Below are 21,676 nucleotides of genomic sequence, written 5' to 3' on the forward strand. Positions count from 1 at the left end.
AAACAGAGGTCATGATAGTAGATGACAGTGATGACATATCGCCAAGATTTAAAAATTAATTATATCACAAAATAGCCCAACGTTACAGAGCATTTCCCAGCTTCTGCCATACGAATGTTAGGTAATGTCGCCCACCTTTAATGGGTTAAGAGCAATATGTGGTGTAAGTTGGTTTGATCAAGTAAGTAATAAAAGAGTATGATGAGAATTGTAATAAGAATGTGCTTGAGAGATGCTGAAGAGGGTGTGCTTAGATGGTCTGGATAAGTTGTGAGGATAGGTTAAAGAGGATATATGTGTTAGTAGTGGAGGGGGATGAGAAGACCAAGTTTGAGATTGAAAGATAGAGTGAAAAAACATTTTGAGTGCTCAGGGCGTGAATATGTGGTGTGGTGATAGACATGGTGAATCAGACCAGTTTGATTTACATGGGATGACATGCTAGACATGCACAAGATAAAGTGAATCAGAGCAGTGTGATTTACATAGGGTGACATGCTGTCAGTGGGCTGAACAAGGGCATATGGAGCCATGGGTAAACCATTGAAAGGCTTTTGGGGCTTGGTTGCAGATAGGGGGCCTTGATTTTGATGTATAGCACATGCCAATTAGTGAATAGATATAAGTGAGCGAGGCATTTTCTTTGTGTGTGGCAATGCCTTGTTGATGCTAACTGGCCTCCAAACTAAATGAGACTAGCATACTGTTTACAGGAACCATTCCCTTGGAGGTCTTCTTGCCATAATGGGTCTCAAATACCTCTACTTCCACGTGGAGCATAATATCAAGTTTTCCTCAGCTGTCATGCTGGACCATGGTCATACCCATACATCTTTAACATGCAAACACATTTTTTCAATGCTGAGAGGTGATAGTCCAGTCGTCATCTTCAAGCTGTTATTTCAAACTGACAACATTAACCCTAACCCTGTACTACCAGTATACATTTGCCTTCTGCTAAATTCCTGTAGGTAAGAAAACATTACACCATCACTACATATCACTGTCGTCTATTAGAGACCCCTCAGAACATTGGAAATGTAGCATTTACTCAAAACCCTATCACAAGAATGCCCGGTCACCTCCAAGCACAAACCCATAATGAATGACGTTGCAGATTGCACTTTTCCTTTCTCATAAACATATTATTCCACTAAACAGAACCCCAGCAATGGACTAAATGTCTTGCAACTCACCCATGACATCAGGAACAAACATACAGAAATACTCTTCCAACTTAGAAATGCCATCTTCATAGCCCTCCTCCAAAGAAACCAGACTCGCACCCATAACCACCCTCCCATCTCTCTTTAAGGACACAGCTGTTGGAAATAATAGAAAACAAGGATGAGGATTCTGCAAGACTTTTAACACTCATCCATAAAACCATACCATTCTCCAGCGCTATAGGCATTGAAAAATGGCTTACAAACAACAACACCCTAGAAATTAGATCTATAGAAATAAAACTTCACAGTAGCAGCTGTAGCATAATCAACATCTACATACCTCCCTCTTCTACATGACCCCAAAGGTACACTCTCCAACTGTAGAACAACGCCAGCATGCCCAACACCTACTTCTGTAGATGTCTCATTGCCCATAATTCCTTTTGACTCAACACATACACTTATGATCCCTAAGTGAACTACTCATAAACCTACAAAAAACCAATATATATCATCTATGCTTCCAACCAACCAGAGTTCCAACCCACCCTTAGTAGCATAACATTTGTGGCCAAACATCACATTCTTTTCACTAGCACCACACACTAGGACCATTTGCCCATTTTGATATAACTCTATTTGGCCTACCAAAACATATACACAAACCACTGGAAAGCAGACTGTTCAGTACATAGAAACAAAGCTCCAAAACTTCATTTTACATGATATATCATCTCTAGTTCATGCAGTCTTGCACTTCATCACCATTTACAATCGGGCCTGCAAAAAGGACATACCATAATGGCATGGAAACAAGTACAACCCAAATATCTCCCCACAAGTCACACAACTGTATACAGCAAAGACACCAGCTTAGACACAAGCACTCACCATAAGTAAAAATCAGTGAAAAAAATTTACAATCCACACTAATCACTGAAAGACAGACTGAAATCTGGCACTCCTTCAACACAGTAATCACAAGACCCACAGCAACCACCTCAGGTGTACATTAAAGAAAATGCACTTTTATCACACCACCCATGCCCCAACTTATGAAGCAGTCCTGAACCATTTGAGTGAAATCTCCTTTCCCAAATAACACACTGTCATACTCATGAGACGCTACTCAAAAATCAGCCACTCTTTTTATCAGCCACAAACCAAACACACCCCAAAACAAAAGGCATGAAAATATTTTTTATGTTTATTTTACTTGATTGCCATTTCCCTCATCAGTGAAGTAGCATCAGGAAACAGATGAAGAATGGCCCATCCACTCATATACACATATATGCACATAAATGCCCATACATGGACATATACATACATATTGAGTGATCGGGGCCTGAACATGCAGGAGGGTATAAGGCGTGCAAGGAATAGAGTGAATTGGAATGATGTGGCATACCGGGGTCGACGTGCTGTCAGTGGATTGAACCAGGGCATGTGAAGCGTCTGGGGTAATCCATGGAAAGTTCTGTGGGGCCTGGATGTGGAAAGGGAGCTGTGGTTTTGGTGCATTATTACATGACAGCTAGAAACTGAGTGTGAACGAATGGGGCTTTTGTTGTCTTTCCTAGCGCTACCTCGTGCACATGAGGGGGGAGGGGGTTGTTATTTCATGTGTGGCAGGGTGGCGATGGGAATGAATAAAGAGCTTGGGAAGTGAGTCAGTTGTTGTTTGCTGATGATACAGCACTGGTGGCTGATTCATGTGAGAAACTGCAGAAACTGGTGACTGAGTTTGGTAAAGTGTGTGAAAGAAGAAAGTTAAGAGTGAATGTGAATTAGAGCAAGGTTATTAGGTACAGTAGGGTTGAGGGTCAAGTCAATTGGGAGGTAAGTTTGAATGGAGAAAAACTGGAGGAAGTAAAGTGTTTTAGATATCTGGCAGTGGATGGAACCATGGAAGCGGAAGTGAATCATAGGGTGGGGGAGGGGGCGAAAATTCTGGGAGCCTTGGAAGAATGTTTGGAAGTCGAGAACATTATCTCGGAAAGCAAAAATGGGTATGTTTGAAGGAATAGTGGTTCCAACAATGTTGTATGGTTGCGAGGCATGGGCTATGGATAGAGTTGTGTGGAGGAGGGTGGATGTGCTGGAAATGAGATGTTTGGGGACAATATGTGGTGTGAGGTGGTTTGATCTAGTAAGTAACGTAAGGGTAAGAGAGATGTGTGGAAATAAAAAGAGTGTCGTTGAGAGAGTGGAAGAGGGTGTTTTGAAATGGTTTGGTCACATGGAGAGAATGAGTGAGGAAAGATTGACCAAGAGGATATATGTGTCGGAGGTGGAGGGAACGAGGAGAAGAGGGAGACCAAATTGGAGGTGGAAAGATGGAGTGAAAAAGATTTTGAGTGATCGGGGCCTGAACATGCAAGAGGGTGAAAGGTGTGTAAGGAATAGAGTGAATTGGAATGATGTGGTATACCGGGGTCGACGTGCTGTCAATCGATTGAACCAGGGCATGTGAAGCGTCTGGGGTAAACCATAAAAAGTTGTGTGGGGCCTGGATGTGGAAAGGGAGCTGTGGTTTTGGTGCATTATTATATGACAGCTAGAGACTGAGTGTGAACAAATGGGGCCTTTGTTGTCTTTTCCTAGCGCTACCTCGCACACATGATGGGGGAGGGTGTTGTTATTCCATGTGTGGCAGGGTGGCGTTGGGAATAAATAAAGGCAGACAGTATGAATTATGTACATGTGTATATATGTATATGTCTGTGTGTGTATATATATGTGTACATTGAGATGTATAGGAATGTATATTTGCGTGTGTAGATGTGTATGTATATACATGTGTATGTGGGTGGGTTGGGCCATTCTTTTGTCTGTTTCCTTGCGCTACCTCGCTAACGCAGGAGACAGCGACAAAGCAAAATAATAAAAAAAAAAAATGAATTATGTACATGTGTATATATGTATATGTGTGTGTGTGTGTATATATATATATATATATATATACGTTGAGATGTATAGTTATGTATATTTGCGTGTGTGGACGTGTATGTATATACATGTGTATGTGGGTGGGTTGGGCCATTCTTTTGTCTGTTTCCTTGCACTACCTCGCTAACACGGGAGACGATGACAAAGCAAAATGAATAGATAAATATATATATACATACACATACATAGACATATATAAACACATGTACTCTTATGAGTCCACGGGGAAAATGAAACATAAAATGTTCCCAAGTGCACTTTCGTGTAATAATCACATCATCAGGGGAGACACGAGAGAAATATAACAGTCAGTTGATATACATCGAAGAGATGAAGCTAGGACGCCATTTGGTTAACATGTGATTGGACAATCACATGTTTACCAAATAGCGTCCTAGCTTCATCTCTTTGATGTATATCAACTGACTGTTATATTTCTCTCTTGTGTCTCCCCTGATGATGTGATTATTACATGAAAGTGCACTTGGGGACTTTTCGTGTTTCATTTTGCCCGTGGACTCATAGGAATATCTTGATCATGCGCAAAATTGTGATCCTTTCCAAACACATGTACGTATTCATACTTGCTTGCCTTCATCCATTCCCAGCACTACTGTGCCCCACAGGAAACAGCATCACTATCCCCTGCTTCAGCGAGGTATGTCCAGGGAAACAGACAAAAAAAGGCCACATTCATTCGCACTCAGTCTCTAGCTGTCATGTGTAATGCACCAAAACCACAGCTCCCTATCCACATCCACATCCAGGCCCCCCAGACCTTTCCATTGTTTATTCAGGGATTTCACATGACCTGGTTCAATCCATTGATGCTATGTCAACCTCAGTATACCACATCATTCCAATTCTCTTTATTCCTTGCAAGCCTCTCACCATCCTGTATGTTCAGGCCCCAATCGCTCAAAATCTTTTTCACTCCATCCATTCCCCTCCAGTTTGGTCTCCCGCTTCTCCTTGTTCCCTCCTCCTCTGACACATATATCCTCTTTGTCAGCCTTTCGTCACTAATTCTCTCCATATGTCCAAACCATTTCAGCACACCCTCTTCTGCTCTCTCAACCAAACTCTTTATTTTCACACATCTCTCTTACCTTTTTATTTATTACTTGATTAAACCACCTCAAACCACATATTGTCCCTAAACATTCCATTTCCAAGACATCCACCCTCCTCCGTACAACCCTATCTCTAGCCCATGCCTCGCAGCTGTATAATATTGAAACTACTGTTCCTTCAAAAATACCTATGTTTACTATTTGAGATAACTTTCTCACCTTCCACACATCATTCATTGCTCCCAGAACCTTCACCCCCTCCCCCACCCTATGACTCACTTTCGCTTCTATAGTTTCATTCACTGCTAAGTCCACTCCCAGATATCTAAAAACTTCACTTCCTGCAATTTTCCTCCATTCAAACTTAATCCCAACTAACTTGTCCCTCAATCCTGTTGAACCTAATAACCTTGCTCTTATTCACATTTACTCTCAACTTTCTCCTTTCACACACTTTTTCATACTCAGTCACCAACTTCTGCAGTTTCTCACTCAAATCAGCCATCACTGCTGTATCATCGGTAGTCAACTGACTTACATCCCTGGACCTTTCCTCCCCAGCAGACTGCATACTCGCCCCTCTCTCCACCACTCTTGTATTTACCTTCTTAACCACCCCATCCGTAAACAAATTGAACAACCATGGGGACATCACACACCCCAACTGCAGATCGACCTTCACTGGTAGGCAATCACTTTCCTATCCTCCTCCTCATACACGTGCCTTACATCCTTGATAAAAACTTTTTACTGCTTCTAGCAGCTTACCTCCCACACCATATACTTTTAAGACCTTCTGTAAAGGATCTCTTGTTAACCCCATCATATGCCTTCTCCAGATTGATAGATGCTACATACAAATCCATCTGTGTTTCAAAGTATTTTTCACACACATTCTTCAAAGCGAACACCTGATCCACACATCCTCTACCACTTCTGAAACCACACTGCTCCTCCCCAATCTGATGTTTTGTACATGCCAGCGCCCTCAATTAGTACCCTTCCATACAATTTCCCAGGAATTCTCAACAAACTTATTCCTCTATAGATTAAACACTCCCCTTTATCCAATTCTCAACAAACTTATTCCTCTATAGATTAAATAGTCCCCTTTATCCAATTCTCAACAAACTTATTCCTCTATAGATTAAACACTCCCCTTTATCCCCTTTGCCTTTGTACAGTGGCACTGTGAAAACATTCTGCCAGTCTTGCTGGCACTTCAACCATGATCCATATATACATTGAATATCCTTTCCAACCAATCAACAACACAGTCACCCCCTTTCTTAATGAATTCAAATGCAATAACATCCACACCTGCCTCCTTGCCGATTTTATCTTCTGAGAGAGCTTGTACTACCTCTCTTCTTTCAACCAAACCATTCTCCCTGACCCTCTCACTTCGCTCAAAACCCTACATGTGCCACTCTATCATCAAACACCTTCAATGAACCTTCATAATACTCACTCCAACTTCTCACTTCTTCACTACCTGTTATAACAACAACAACAACAACCCCCAATGGTCCTATTCGTTTTCTTGTCTTTTTCACGTTATTTACTTCTTTCCAAAAAATCTTTTTATTCTCGCTAAAGTTTAATGGTACTCCTTTACCCAACTCTCATTTGCCCTCTTTTTCAACCCTTGCACCTTTCTTTTGACCTCTTCCCACTTTCTTTTGTACATCTCCCAATCATTTACACTTCTTCCTTGTAAGTATCATCCAAACATCTTTCTTTTCTCTTTCACTAACAACTTTACTTCTCCATCCCATCATTCACTACCTTTCTAATCTGCCCACCTCTCACCTTTCTCATGCCACATGCATCTCTTGCACATGCCATCATTGCTTTCCTAAACACATCCCATTCCTCACCTATTCCCCTCACCTTATTTACTCTCACCTTTTGCCATTCTGCACTCAATTTCTCCTGATACTTCCTCACAGAAGTCTCCTTTCCAAGCTCACATACTCTCACAGCTCGCTTCTCCCAACATTTTCTCTTCTCTTATGAAAACCTCTGCAAATCTTCACCTTGGCCTCCACAAGATAGTGATCTGACATCCCACCAGCTGCCCCTCTCGGCACATTAACATCCAAAAGTCTCGTACTCACTTATCAATTAATTTGTCATCTAATAATGCCCTTTGACCATCTCTCCTACTCACATACATATACTTATGTATCTCTTTTTAAACCAGATATTCCCAATCATCAGTCATTTTTCAGCATAGAATCCACAAGCTCTTTACCATATCCATTCACAACACTGAATGCACTATGTACAACAATTATACTCTCAACTACCACATTACTAGCCTTCTAATTTAAATCACCCATTACTAATACCTGGTCCCATGCACCATAGCTGCTGACACACTCCCTCAGCTGCTCCCAAAACACTTGCCTCTCATGATCTTTCTTCTCATGAGTAGGTGCACCATTAACCACCCATCTCTCTCCATCCACTCTCAGTTTTACCCACATCAATCTAGATTTCACTTTCTTACACTATCACATACTCCCACAACTCCTGCTTCAGGGTAGTGCTACTCCTTTCTTAGCTCTTTTCCTCTCACCAATCCCTGTCTTTACCCCTAAGACTTTCCCAAACCACTCTTTTCCTTTACCCTTGAGCTTCATTTCACTCAGAGCCAGAACATCTAGGTTTCTTTCCTCAAACATACTACGTATCTTCCCTTTCTTCTCATCTTGGTTACAACCATACACATTTAGACATCCCAATCTGAGCCTTCGGGGAGGATGAATAATCCCCGCTTGACTCCTGTTTCCCTTTTTAGAAATTTAAATACAAGGACGGGAGGGTTTCCAGCCCCTGCTCCCACTGCCTTTTGTCGCCTTCTGCAACACATGGGGAATAAGTGGGAAGTATTCTTTCTCCTCTATCCTCAGGGATAGGTCATGTAAAATCTATATAAATCCTGCCCAGAAAAAATTACCCACCAGTTCTTTCCCATTGATACAAGTAATGCAAGTAAAACCTTAACCTCTCCTGCTGCTGGCTCTGTCAACATATCAAAGTTTTTCATAAAACACTGTGGCTCATTTGTGATACAAGCTCTTGTGGATATCTTCAACTACTCTTGGCTACTCAACATAATTCCTAATGACTGAAAACTTGCCAGCAAAGTACCTAAAATTTAAAACCCTCTAAACCATGCAGCTTCCCCCTTCAACCATTCTGTACCACTTCTGTCCTCTGTACCCAAACTCTGTGAAAGAAAATTACTCACAGTGGAATTAAAGAAAACATCCCACTCTCACCCCATCATCATGGCTTAAGATCCAGTTGCTCTACCATGCCACTCCACACTGAGTTCAGCACATCCTCACTGAAAAAATGCATAGTACTACTGACGGTAGACAGCAGAGCATTTGATACTGACCCTCTAAACATTCTCACCCCAAAAAATGTAAATGACATCACCCTTCATAACAGTTACAAAATGTGTTTGGCCATTCTCATAGTCAGCTGTCATGTCAGAGTCACTCACAATGGCTTTTGTATCTATCTATCTATATCTCCTGTTGCCTGTTCCTCTCTGGAACCCCCGCAAAGGGGGTGGACGCAGCAATAGAGTCTCCATAACTGGTGAACTCTAGTGCTGCTTTGTAGCCTTTAGTGCCTCACCCTTAACAGGCCACTGGCAGAGGGCAAGTCTAGCACAGCATTTGCAGAGGCTGAATGCATCTGCTACATTGTTATCTTACCCTTTTACATACGGGATGGCTAAATCATGTTATTGTAACATAAGTATCCCGTGAATTAATTGCTGCTAAGCATTCTTTATACTGTACAAAACTATTAGAGGATTACATAAGTTTACATTAAAAAGACGGACAACAGGAGGCTTGACTGGCCCGTGACTGGGTTGTCGTAAAAAATAAAAGGAGTTGACAAGAAAATGTAATTCCGCTCTGTGTTTTAAGATGTCATTGACTTTACACTACTGCACATTACCCTTCTACTGCCCCTGTTACCACTGTTGTTTATATAGTTTATTTCTGTAATTTTTCTCAGAGTATACCTGAATTTATAAGATATTTGTCTAAATGACTTTTGAAGGTTTTATAATCGTAGCATTCACTATGTCTGACATTTCATTGCTCAGCCTCTATGGGAAAAGAAACTTTTTCCTATGTCTGTACTTTACTACATTTTTTACCTTTGGAGTTTTATTTCATTTGTCTTGGTAACCATATTTGCTTGTATTTTGAAAAGATCTTCGTGATATACTATATCAAACTTAATTATAATTTTGAACACTTAGATTGTTGCCTCGAAGTCCACATTTTTTTTAAGGGAGAAGAGATCAAGTTATTTTAGCCTCTCTTCATATACCAGATTTCTAAGGGATGGGATCAATTTTGTCAAACATCTTTGTACTTGCTCTGATTTTTCCTCATCTTTTTTAATAGTTTGGGGACCAAAACTGGACTGCATGCTTAAGGTGCAGTCTTACTAGAGAGTTATAAAGTGAGAATTGTTTCTGGTGTCTTGTAATCTATGTTCCTGGTTATGAAGCCTAACATTTGTTTGTCTTTTTTACTTGCTGCATGACACTGTTTAGTGTTCTTCAGATTGTTGCTAATGAAGACTCCAAGGTCCTTTTCTTCAATTACTTTAGTTTGAAGTTTCCGAATAGTTTGTTGTAGCATATATTCTTGTCTCAGAGTGCATAACTTTATACTTTTCTACATTGAACTTCATTTGCCATCTGTCTCACCACTCTGCTAATAAGTCAATATCTCTTTGAATCATTTCACAGTCTTTCCTGTTTACAGCTCTACCTACTAGTATAGTATCATCTGTAAATTTAGAGATCTTAGATATGAGATTGAGTTTTAGGTCATTAATGTATATCATGAAAAAGAATTGGGTCTAAGACCGATCCCTGTAGCACTTTACTCATTACATCTAACCAATCTGAGGCTTCACCATTTAATGATACACACTGCTTTCTTCCGGTAAGCCAGTCTCTGATCCATGTACAGGGTCCACTGATTCTGTATGCTTTGAGTTTATGTAAAAGTCTCTTGCGAGGTACTTTATTGAAAGTCTTTTGGAAATTAAATGTACTACATCAGATTTTTTTTGTACCAATATTGATGAATAACATTAAGAAATTCCAGCAAATGTGTCTGGCAGGATCTTCTAATGTAGAGACTCTGTTGGTTGTCTGATATGATTTTGTGGTCTTCTAGAAATGTAAAAATTTTATCATATTTTTTCCATTGTTCATCCTAACACTGATGTAAGGGTAATTGGGCAGTAGTTCAAGGCACACTTTTTGTCTCCTTTTTTATATATTGGAGTATCATTTGCTAGTTTTCAATCAGTTGGCACCTGACCGTCCGATAGAAAGTTGTTGAATATTTTTGTTATGGAGTATATCAGCTGTCTTCTGACCTCCTTTAAAAATCTTGGAGTAAAGTAATCTGGGCCATTGGATTTTTGTGGATTTAATTGGTCCAGGTATTTAAGTGCTTTAGAGCTCATTATTTCTCCTACCTTCAACTGTTCATCATATCGTTGAAACGTTTTCATTGGTTGAGGTATTCGAGATGTTTCTTCTATTGTGAATATGGAGTTAAGGGAATAATTTAGTATGGTAGCTATTTCCTTGTCATCAGTAGTTAGTGTCATGTTAATCTCTTAATAGTCCAATTTCTTCTTTTACTGTCTTCCTTTGTCTTATGTATTAGAAGAATTCCTTAGGATTATTCTTAACTTTCATGGAAATTCTTTTTTCTTCCTCACATTTACTCTGTCATATAACCTTATACTCTCTTTGGATTTTGATAGATTCCTATCAACTTTCATAATTTACCATTGATTTGAATTTCTTATGTTTTCTTCTTTTGGCAAAGTAGTTCTTCTAATCCCCTATTCATCCTTGATGGTTTTGAAATATTGCAAGTTCTCTTCGTAATTTGTGGAATATGTTTATTTTCAATCTTCAGTGTATTTTTAGAATTATTCCACATTTCCTCTACTGTGTGAACATCAAGAAGTTCTGTACAATTGGTTCTATGAATTTCGTGTGTAATGTTTTCAAAATGTGCTCACCTGTAATCTAGGATCAAGAGTTAGTCACTTATTTCACTTATTTCTTTAGTCATACTGTGATCGATGTTTGACAAACTCTCACCTACTTTGCAAGAGTTAATTAAGTTTGTGTCACTGGTGAAGACAAGATCAAGAATGTTTTTACCTCTAGTTGGTTTTTTTGATTAACTGTTCTAGAAATGTGTCTTCAGTCAGTTCTGTTAGTCTCATTCCCTCAATCACCTGTTAACATGTTCCAGTTTATTCTTGGACTGTTGAAGTCTCCTACTATTATAACTTGATTACTGTTTACTACAGTTTTGATTTCATTGTATAGCATCTTATCGTCAACTCCTTTTTGCTTAGGAGGTCTGTAAATAACGCTGATGTAGTTTACTTTTAGACTTGTTGGTAATGTCAATATAAAGAGAGTCGTAAGTGTGTGTGTATCTACTTTGCTTATACTTAATTGCACTTATTATCTTAATTACACTTAGATTGTTATCAACATTGATCAAAACTCCACCGCCTACCCTGTATAAGCAATCTTTCGTAGATAGTTTGCATCTGGGTATCGTTGACTTGGTTATTAAGTGTTTATTCTCAGAGTTTTTCCACATTTCTAAGATTGCAATAATGTTCATTTTTTCAGTAACTGCACAGGATGTAAGTTCATCATGTTTCATGATGCTATGGGCATTTGTTTGTATTGAACTTATTTTCCTTGGAGTCGGTTTTTGAACTTCCTACAACTTTCTTTAAACTTGCAAATAAGTTTCCTATACTTCACTGATATTTCTTCTGATCTCCCATTAATTTCAGTGTTCATCCCCACCTGAACAACAAAAATCACATCCTTGGGATTGTTTGAGACTATGTTGTCAAACTTATTTAAGACATGTTCTATTATAGTACCTGGATAACACACATTCTTCCTATTTCCACCCTTTGCTTAGAACTCCTAGACCTGATGTATAACCATAGAGTCCCCAACAAGGATGGTGCAAACATCCTGTACTTCATCACTTAGTACACTAAACCTTTCATGAGTGGAGAGTTCATTGCTAGTAGGTTTAGTAGTGTGGCGACAAGTTTTCCTTGCAGATTGGAAGGTGGAAGTATTTTCCAACTTTGTCTCGACAGTTGCTATCCTACTATCTTACTGATCTACCCTAGATGATATACTTGTGTCTTTTTCTTTCATCACAACTGCTTTTGCTGCCAAGAACCCAGCTTCCTCATCCCACCCTTTCGTCCTAACATGTAGTTTCTCCAAGGCTTCACTGCTTTTCCTAACACCTGCTGAAAGCCTATCAGATATGTCCCAGAACAGACAAGAAGTGTATTTACCTCAGAAGAGAAAATCCCTGGTGAACTCGAGATAACTTCTAGGGCAGGCAACTCAAGAAGCTGGAGCCATCTTCTAATATTTCACTAAGATTCAAAGGATTTCTCTGGGATTCAAGGGATTTCACTCAGATTCAAGTGGGTCACTTAGCAGCACACATTAAGACCTGTTTTAAACGGATCGGCAAGCACATAACTCAATATCAAAGCTCAAGTTTCCTTGTCAATAGTACTACAATTTCTGTTAAGGAAGAAAGTTTTTGGAAAGAATTTTTTTTTCTCATCAGTGCCTTGCTTCTCCTGCATTAACTCACCACCTAAACTGGCATCACCAGTGTTCAAATATAACTTAATTGGTATTTTATAATCTGGAGTACTCAAAACTGGAGCACTAATTAACATTTATTTTACCTCAGCAAAAGTATTACAATTGTCATCCTGCACGTATTTTACTGTATTTGTTAACAGCCTTGTTGGTGGTAATGCAACAATGGATTTTTTTTCTTTTTTTTATACAAAACCTGTAATAACCACTCATTCCAAGGAACCTTTGTAACTCTTTTGTATTTGAAGGGATGGTATTGACCTGTTAAAACATACAAAAGCTACGGTGGAGTTCCCCTAGGTACAATTCTTTCTCCAGCTCTCTTTAGTCTCTTCCTATATTACTTTAGGTAAATGTCAACATAAAGGTCCTTTCGTATGCTGATGACTTTGTAATCGCATCACAGCACCCTGACACCACAGAAGCAACAATATGAAGCAGCATTACATTGCACAATTGGAAAAGTGGCTTGCCCAGAACAGATTGTCAGCATCTCCACTGAAATCTTCAGTCACTCTTTTAACCCCAAACTGACTTCCAGCTCATACCCTCCAGTCACTGTGAGTGGACAGTCACTCCCTCTAAAAAAAACACCAACCATTCTAGTTGTTACATAAAGCACACACATGGTATTCATTACTCACTCTAATAACAACTTAAAACCAACACACAAGCAAAATCTCTGAACTTAAACCAGAAAGAAATCTCTCAACATTCTATGCAGTCAATTCATTCTTTCCAGTTTAGATTATGCCTCACCTGCCTGATCTTCCACCCTCTCATAATCAAATATAACATAATTTCAGAGCACACAAAAGGATACGCTCAGAAGAATCTCTAGCTGCTATGCAACTACAAACTCTCAGCCTCTTCGCAGTGAAACAAAGATTCTCCCAGTACAGTCCCACCTCCACTTGATTGGCACTTAGCTCCATGCAACAGCACTAGACTCTTCCCATCCTATTCATCAACCCTAAAGTAGAGATAAAAAGCTTACCCTTGCCTCACCCTTCAGTAACCTCTACTCACAGATACACCCCCCCCCCCAAAAAAAAAAAGAATTATGATAATAATGACATTGATAAAAAATAACTTGGCAAACATTAAAAGACCAGCCTCCTAACACACGTCTTAAACTCAAACCCTCCTTACATTCGTCCATCAGAAACCGCATTCCACAAACAGATACAAGTCACTCCCCCACTTACACTCTGGACATCACCCATTGCTGCATCATAGCAAAACCAGTTTTAACAAATCACAGGCCCCTTCATTCCCACAGTGTATCTTCCATAAACAGGATACTGAGCACATATTACTCCATTACCTATCCCTCTTTGTACTTAGACGTACACACACAACACTATATGAGTTATGGTCCCACCCGGTGGATGTTGCCAGCTTCCTCTGTTACAGGAGCCTCATGACAATAGAAGGGACTTTTTGGGGCAGGAATTTAAGGAAAAGTAATTTTTATGATACCCATTTTCTGCAATTGTGAGGTAGCAACAGAAACAGATGAAGAAAGGCCACATTCAGTCACATTCATTCTCTATCTGTCATGGATGTAAAACCCTACAGACCTTTCCATAGTATCCCCAGGCTGTTTCACGTTTTCGTTCAGTCTGTTGACAATATGTCAACTCCAGTATACCACATTGTTCCAATTCAGTCTATCCCTTGCACATCTTTCACCCTCCTACATGTAATTTTTTCATGTTTGCCATATTCCATGTTAGTGAGGCAGGAAGGTAAGGTAAATTTTTTTCCATGATCGCTGTTTCCTGTGTTAGCATTTTAATGGCCTCATTCAGTCACATCCACTCTGAAGCTGTCATGTGTATTGCATTAAGATAAGAGCACCCATAACCACAACCAAACCTTCCAAAGCATCTTTAGTACTTTTTTCCTCCAGAGCATTTGTGTATTGAATTAAGATATTACTCATCGAAAATAAAATGCATCTTTCCCATTTCCATAACTTTAAAAGAGTTGAGAGGAAAACTAACTAGAGTGGGAATTATCTTCCTGGATATTAGTTAGGGTAGAGAAAGTAATGAATTAAGATTAATCAGTGAATATTTTTTTTTTTTTTTTTTTTTTTGCTTTGTCGCTGTCTCCCGTGTTTGCGAGGTAGCGCAAGGAAACAGACGAAAGAAATGGCCCAACCCACCCCCATACACATGCCTTGATTCAATCCACTGACAGCACGTCAACCCCGGTATACCACATCGCTCCAATTCACTCTATTCTTTGCCCTCCTTTCACCCTCCTACATGTAATTTTTTCATGTTTGCCATATTCCATGTTAGTGAGGCAGGAAGGTAAGGTAAATTTTTTTCCATGATCGCTGTTTCCTGTGTTAGCATTTTAATGGCCTCATTCAGTCACATCCACTCTGAAGCTGTCATGTGTAATGCATTAAGATAAGAGCACCCATAACCACAACCAAAACCTTCCAAAGCATCTTTAGTACTTTTTTCCTCCAGAGCATTTGTGTATTGAATTAAGATATTACTCATCAAAAATAAAATGCATCTTTCCCATTTCCATAACTTTAAAAGAGTTGAGAGGAAAACTAACTAGAGTGGGAATTATCTTCCTGGATATTAGTTAGGGTAGAGAAAGTAATGAATTAAGATATTACTCATCAAAAATAAAATGCATCTTTCCCATTTCCATAACTTTAAAAGAGTTGAGAGGAAAACTAACTAGAGTGGGAATTATCTTCCTGGATATTAGTTAGGGTAGAGAAAGTAATGAATTAAGATATTACTCATCAAAAATAAAATGCATCTTTCCCATTTCCATAACTTTAAAAGAGTTGAGAGGAAAACTAACTAGAGTGGGAATTATCTTCCTGGATATTAGTTAGGGTAGAGAAAGTAATGAATTAAGATATTACTCATCAAAAATAAAATGCATCTTTCCCATTTCCATAACTTTAAAAGAGTTGAGAGGAAAACTAACTAGAGTGGGAATTATCTTCCTGGATATTAGTTAGGGTAGAGAAAGTAATGAATTAAGATTAATCAGTGAATATTTTTTTTTTTTTTTGCTTTGTCGCTGTCCTCCCGCGTTTGCGAGGTAGCGCAAGGAAACAGACGAAAGAAATGGCCCAACCCACCCCCATACACATGCCTTGATTCAATCCACTGACAGCACGTCAACCCCGGTATACCACATCGCTCCAATTCACTCTATTCTTTGCCCTCCTTTCACCCTCCTACATGTAATTTTTTCATGTTTGCCATATTCCATGTTAGTGAGGCAGGAAGGTAAGGTAAATTTTTTTCCATGATCGCTGTTTCCTGTGTTAGCATTTTAATGGCCTCATTCAGTCACATCCACTCTGAAGCTGTCATGTGTAATGCATTAAGATAAGAGCACCCATAACCACAACCAAAACCTTCCAAAGCATCTTTAGTACTTTTTTCCTCCAGAGCATTTGTGTATTGAATTAAGATATTACTCATCAAAAATAAAATGCATCTTTCCCATTTCCATAACTTTAAAAGAGTTGAGAGGAAAACTAACTAGAGTGGGAATTATCTTCCTGGATATTAGTTAGGGTAGAGAAAGTAATGAATTAAGATATTACTCATCAAAAATAAAATGCATCTTTCCCATTTCCATAACTTTAAAAGAGTTGAGAGGAAAACTAACTAGAGTGGGAATTATCTTCCTGGATATTAGTTAGGGTAGAGAAAGTAATGAATTAAGATATTACTCATCAAAAATAAAATGCATCTTTCCCATTTCCATAACTTTAAAAGAGTTGAGAGGAAAACTAACTAGAGTGGGAATTATCTTCCTGGATATTAGTTAGGGTAGAGAAAGTAATGAATTAAGATATTACTCATCAAAAATAAAATGCATCTTTCCCATTTCCATAACTTTAAAAGAGTTGAGAGGAAAACTAACTAGAGTGGGAATTATCTTCCTGGATATTAGTTAGGGTAGAGAAAGTAATGAATTAAGATATTACTCATCAAAAATAAAATGCATCTTTCCCATTTCCATAACTTTAAAAGAGTTGAGAGGAAAACTAACTAGAGTGGGAATTATCTTCCTGGATATTAGTTAGGGTAGAGAAAGTAATGAATTAAGATATTACTCATCAAAAATAAAATGCATCTTTCCCATTTCCATAACTTTAAAAGAGTTGAGAGGAAAACTAACTAGAGTGGGAATTATCTTCCTGGATATTAGTTAGGGTAGAGAAAGTAATGAATTAAGATATTACTCATCAAAAATAAAATGCATCTTTCCCATTTCCATAACTTTAAAAGAGTTGAGAGGAAAACTAACTAGAGTGGGAATTATCTTCCTGGATATTAGTTAGGGTAGAGAAAGTATTCACTCTTTTTTTTTCCCCTCCTTTCACCTTCCTATATGTTCAGGCCCTGATTGCTCGAAATCTTTTTCACTCCATCCTTCCACCTCCAATTCCGTCTCCCACTTCTCCTCGTTCCCTCTACCTCTGACACATGTATCCTCTTTGCAAGTCTTTCCTCACTCAGTCTCTCCGTGTGACCAAACCATTTCAACACACCCTCTTCTGCTCTCTCAACCACACTCTTTTTATTACCACATAACCCTGGGGATAAGGGAGAAAGAATACTTCCCACACATTCCTCACGTGTCATAGAAGGCGACTAAAGGGGATGGGAGTCGGGGGGCTAGAAACCCTCCTCTCCTTGTATTTTAACTTTCTAAAAGGGGAAACAGAAGAAGGAATCACGCAGGGAGTGCTCATGCTCCTCGAAGGCTCAGATTGGGGTGTCTAAATGTGTGTGGATGAAACCAAGATGAGAAGAAAGGAGAGATAGGTAGTATGTTTGATGAAAGGAACCTGGATGTTTTGGCTATGAGTGAAACGAAGCTCAAGGGTAAAGGGGAAGAGTGGTTTGGGAATGTCTTGGGAGTAAAAGTCAGGGGTTAGTGAGAGGACAAGAGCAAGGGAAGGAATAGCACTACTCCTGAAACAGGGGTGGTGGGTGTATGTGATGGAGTGTAAGAAAGTAAACTCTAGATTGATATGGGTGAAACTGAAAGTAGATGGAGAGAGATGAGTGATTATTGGTGCATATGCACCTGGGCATGAGAAGAAAGATCATGAGAGGCAAATGTTTTGGGAGCAGCTGAGTGTGTTAGTAGTTTTGATGCACGAGAGCGGGTTATAGTGATTGGCGATTTGAATGCAACGGTGAGTAATGTGGCAGTTGAGGGAATAATTGGTGTACATGGGGTGTTCAGTGTTGTAAATGGAAATGGTGAAGAGCTTGTAGATTTATGTGCTGAAAAAGGACTGGTGATTGGGAATATCTGGTTTAAAAAGAGAGGTATACATAAGTATATGTATGTAAGTAGGAGAGATGGCCAGAGAGTTATTGGATTACATGTTGATTGATAGGGGCACGAAAGAGAGACTTGGATGTTAATATGCTGAGAGGTGCAACTGGAGGGATGTCTGATCATTTTCTTGTTAAGGTGAAGGTGAAGATTTGTAGAGGTTTCCAGAAAAGAGGAGAGAATGGGTGAAGAGAGTGGTGAGAGTAAGTGAGCTTGGGAAGGAGACTTATGTGATTAAGTACCAGGAGAGACCGAGTACAGAATGGAAAAAGGTGAGAACAAAGGACGGAAGGGGAGTGGGGGAGGAATGGGATGTATTTAGGGAAGCAGTGGTGTCTTGCGCAAAAGATGCTTGTGGCATGAGAAATGTGTGAGGTGGGCAGGTTAGAGAGGGTAGTGAGTGGTGGGATGAAGAAGTAAGATTATTAGTGAAAGAGAAGAAAGAGGCATTTGGGTGATTTTTGCAGGGAAATAATGCAAATGAGTGGGAGATGTACAAAAGAAAGAGGCAGGAGGTCAAGAGAAAGGTGCAAGAGGTAAAAAAGAAAGCAAATGAGAGTTGGGGTGAGAGAGTATTATTAGATTTTAGGAAGAATGAAAAGATGTTTTGGAAGGAGGTAAATAAAGTGCGTAAGACAAGGGAACAAATGGGAACATCAGTGAAAGGGGCTAATTGGGAGGTGATAACAAGTAGTGGTGATGTGAGATGGCGTGAGTATTTTGAAGGTTTGTTGAATGTGTTTGATGATAGAGTGGCAGATATAGGGTGTTTTGGTCGAGGTGGTGTGCAAAGTGAGAGGTTTAGGGAGGATGATTTGATAAACAGAGAAGAGGTAGTAAAATCTTTGCGGAAGATGAAAGCCGGCAAGGCAGCGGGTTTGGATGGTATTACAGTGGAATTTATTAGAAAAGAGGGTGACTGTATTGTTGACTGGTTGGTAAGGTTATTTAATGTTTGTATGACTCATGGTGAGGTGCATGAGGATTGGCGGACTGCTTGCTTAGTGCCATTGTACAAAGGCAAAGGGGATAAGAGTGAGTGCTTAAATTACAGAGGTGTAAGTTTGTTGAGTATTCCTGGTAAATTATATGAGAGGGTACTGATTGAGAGGGTGAAGGCATGGGGAAGGGCAGTGTGGTTTCAGAAGTGGTAGAGGATGTGTGGATCAGGTGTTTGCTTTGAAGAATGTATTTGAGAAATACTTAGAAAAGCAAATGGATTTGTATGTAGCATATATGGATCTGGAGAATGCATATAATAAGAGTCGATAGAGATACTCTGTGGAAGGTATTAAGAATATATGGTGTGGGAGGCAAGTTGTTAGAAGCAGTGAAAAGTTTTTATCAAGGATGTAAGGCATGTGTACGTGTAGGAAGAGAGGAAAGTGATTGGTTCTCAGTGAATATAGGTTTGCGGCAGGGGTGCATGATGTCTCCATGGTTGTTTAATTTGTTTATGGATAGGGTTGTTAGGGAGGTGAATGCAAGAGTTTTGGAGAGAGGGGCAAGTATGCAGTCTGTTGTGGATGAGAGAGCTTGGGAAGTGAGTCAGTTGTTGTTCGCTGACGATAGAGCGCTAGTGGCTGATTCGTGTGAGAAACTGGAGGAGCTGGTGACTGAGTTTAGTAAAGTGTGTGAAAGAAGAAAGCTGAGAGTGAATGTGAATAAGAGCAAGGTTATTAGGTACAGTACGGGAGAGGGACAAGTCAACTGGGAGGTAAGTTTGAATGGAGAAAAACTGGAGGAAGTAAAGTGTTTTAGATATCTGGGAGTGGATTTGGCAGCTGATGGAACCATGGAAGTGGAAGTGAACCATGGGGTTGGGGAGGGGGCGAAAGTTCTGGGAGCGTTGAAAAATGTGTGGAAGTCGAGAATGTTATCTTGGAAAGCAAAAATGGGCATGTTTGAAGGAATAGTGGTTCCAACAATGTTACATGGTTGCGAGGCGTGGGCTGTAGATAGAGTTGTACAAAGGAGGGTGGATGTGCTGGAAATGAGATGTTAGAGGACAATATTTGGTGTGAGGTGGTTTGATCGAGTAAGTAATGAAAGGGCAAAAGAGATGTGTGGTGGTAAAAAGAGTGTGGTTGAGAGAGCAGAAGAGGGTGTTTTGAAATGGTTTGGTCACATGGAGAGAATGAGTGAGGACAGATTGACAAAGAGGATATATGTATCAGAGGTGGAGGGAACGAGGAGAAATGGGAGACCAAATTGAAGGTGGAAAGATGGAATGAAAAAGATTTTGAGTGATTGGGGCCTGAACACGCAGGATTGTGAAAGGCGTGCAAGGAATAAAGTGAATTGGAACGATGTGGTATACCGGGGTCGACGTGCTGTCATTGGATTGAACCAGGGCATTTGAAGCATCTGGGGTAAAACATGGAATGTTTTGTAGGGCTTTGATGTGGAAAGGGAGCTGTGGTTTCGATGCATTATACATGACAGATTACTGAGTGTGAACAAATGTGGCCCTTGTGTCTCTTCCTAGCGCTACCTCGCGCACATGCGGGAGGAGGGGGTTGTCATTTCATGTGTGGCGGGGTGGTGACGGGAATGAATAAAGGCAGACAGTATGAATTATGTACATGGGTATATATGTCTGTGTGTGTACATATATGTATACGTTGAGATGTACATGTGTGTGTGTGGACGTGTATGTAAATACATGTGTATGTGGGTGGGTTGGGCCATTCTTTCATCTGTTATCTTATGCTACCTCACTAACGCGGGAGACAGCGACAAAGTATGATGAAAATGATAAAATAATAAATCTTTCTTACCCTTTCATTACTTACTTGATCAAACCACCTCACACCACATATTGTACTCAAACATATTATTTTCAACACATCCACCCTCCTCCGCACAACCTTATCTATAGCCCATGCCTTGCAACCACATAACATTGTTGGAGCCACTATTCCTTCAAACATACCCATTGATAGAGTTGATAGAGATGCTCTGTGGAAGGTATTAAGAATATATGGTGTGGGAGGAAAGTTGTTAGAAGCAGTGAAAAGTTTTTATCGAGGATGTAAGGCATGTGTACGTGTAGGAAGAGAGGAAAGTGATTGGTTCTCAGTGAATGTAGGTTTGTGGCAGGGGTGTGTGATGTCTCCATGGTTGTTTAATTTGTTTATGGATGGGGTTGTTAGGGAGGTGAATGCAAGAGTTTTGGAAAGAGGGGCAAGTATGAAGTCTGTTGGGGATGAGAGAGCTTGGGAAGTGAGTCAGTTGTTGTTCGCTGATGATACAGCGCTGGTGGCTGATTCATGTGAGAAACTGCAGAAGCTGGTGACTGAGTTTGGTAAAGTGTGTGAAAGAAGAAAGTTAAGAGTAAATGTGAATAAGAGCAAGGTTATTAGGTACAGTAGGGTTGA

At 39.7% G+C, this 21,676-nt stretch overlaps 1 protein-coding gene across 1 annotated transcript in view; it reads left to right on the forward strand.

The window, feature by feature from the left end:
• The first annotated feature begins 744 nt into the window (after positions 1-744).
• Positions 745-21,676, forward strand: part of LOC139749706 (nipped-B-like protein) — a 448,638-nt gene continuing 427,706 nt past the window's right edge. The window contains exon 1 of the mRNA XM_071663859.1: positions 745-817. Coding sequence (XP_071519960.1) covers positions 745-817 — 73 coding nt within the window. The remainder of the gene's footprint in view (positions 818-21,676) is intronic.

This window comes from Panulirus ornatus, chromosome 8, assembly GCF_036320965.1.
Source record: "Panulirus ornatus isolate Po-2019 chromosome 8, ASM3632096v1, whole genome shotgun sequence".
NCBI classification, from domain to species: domain Eukaryota; kingdom Metazoa; phylum Arthropoda; class Malacostraca; order Decapoda; family Palinuridae; genus Panulirus; species Panulirus ornatus.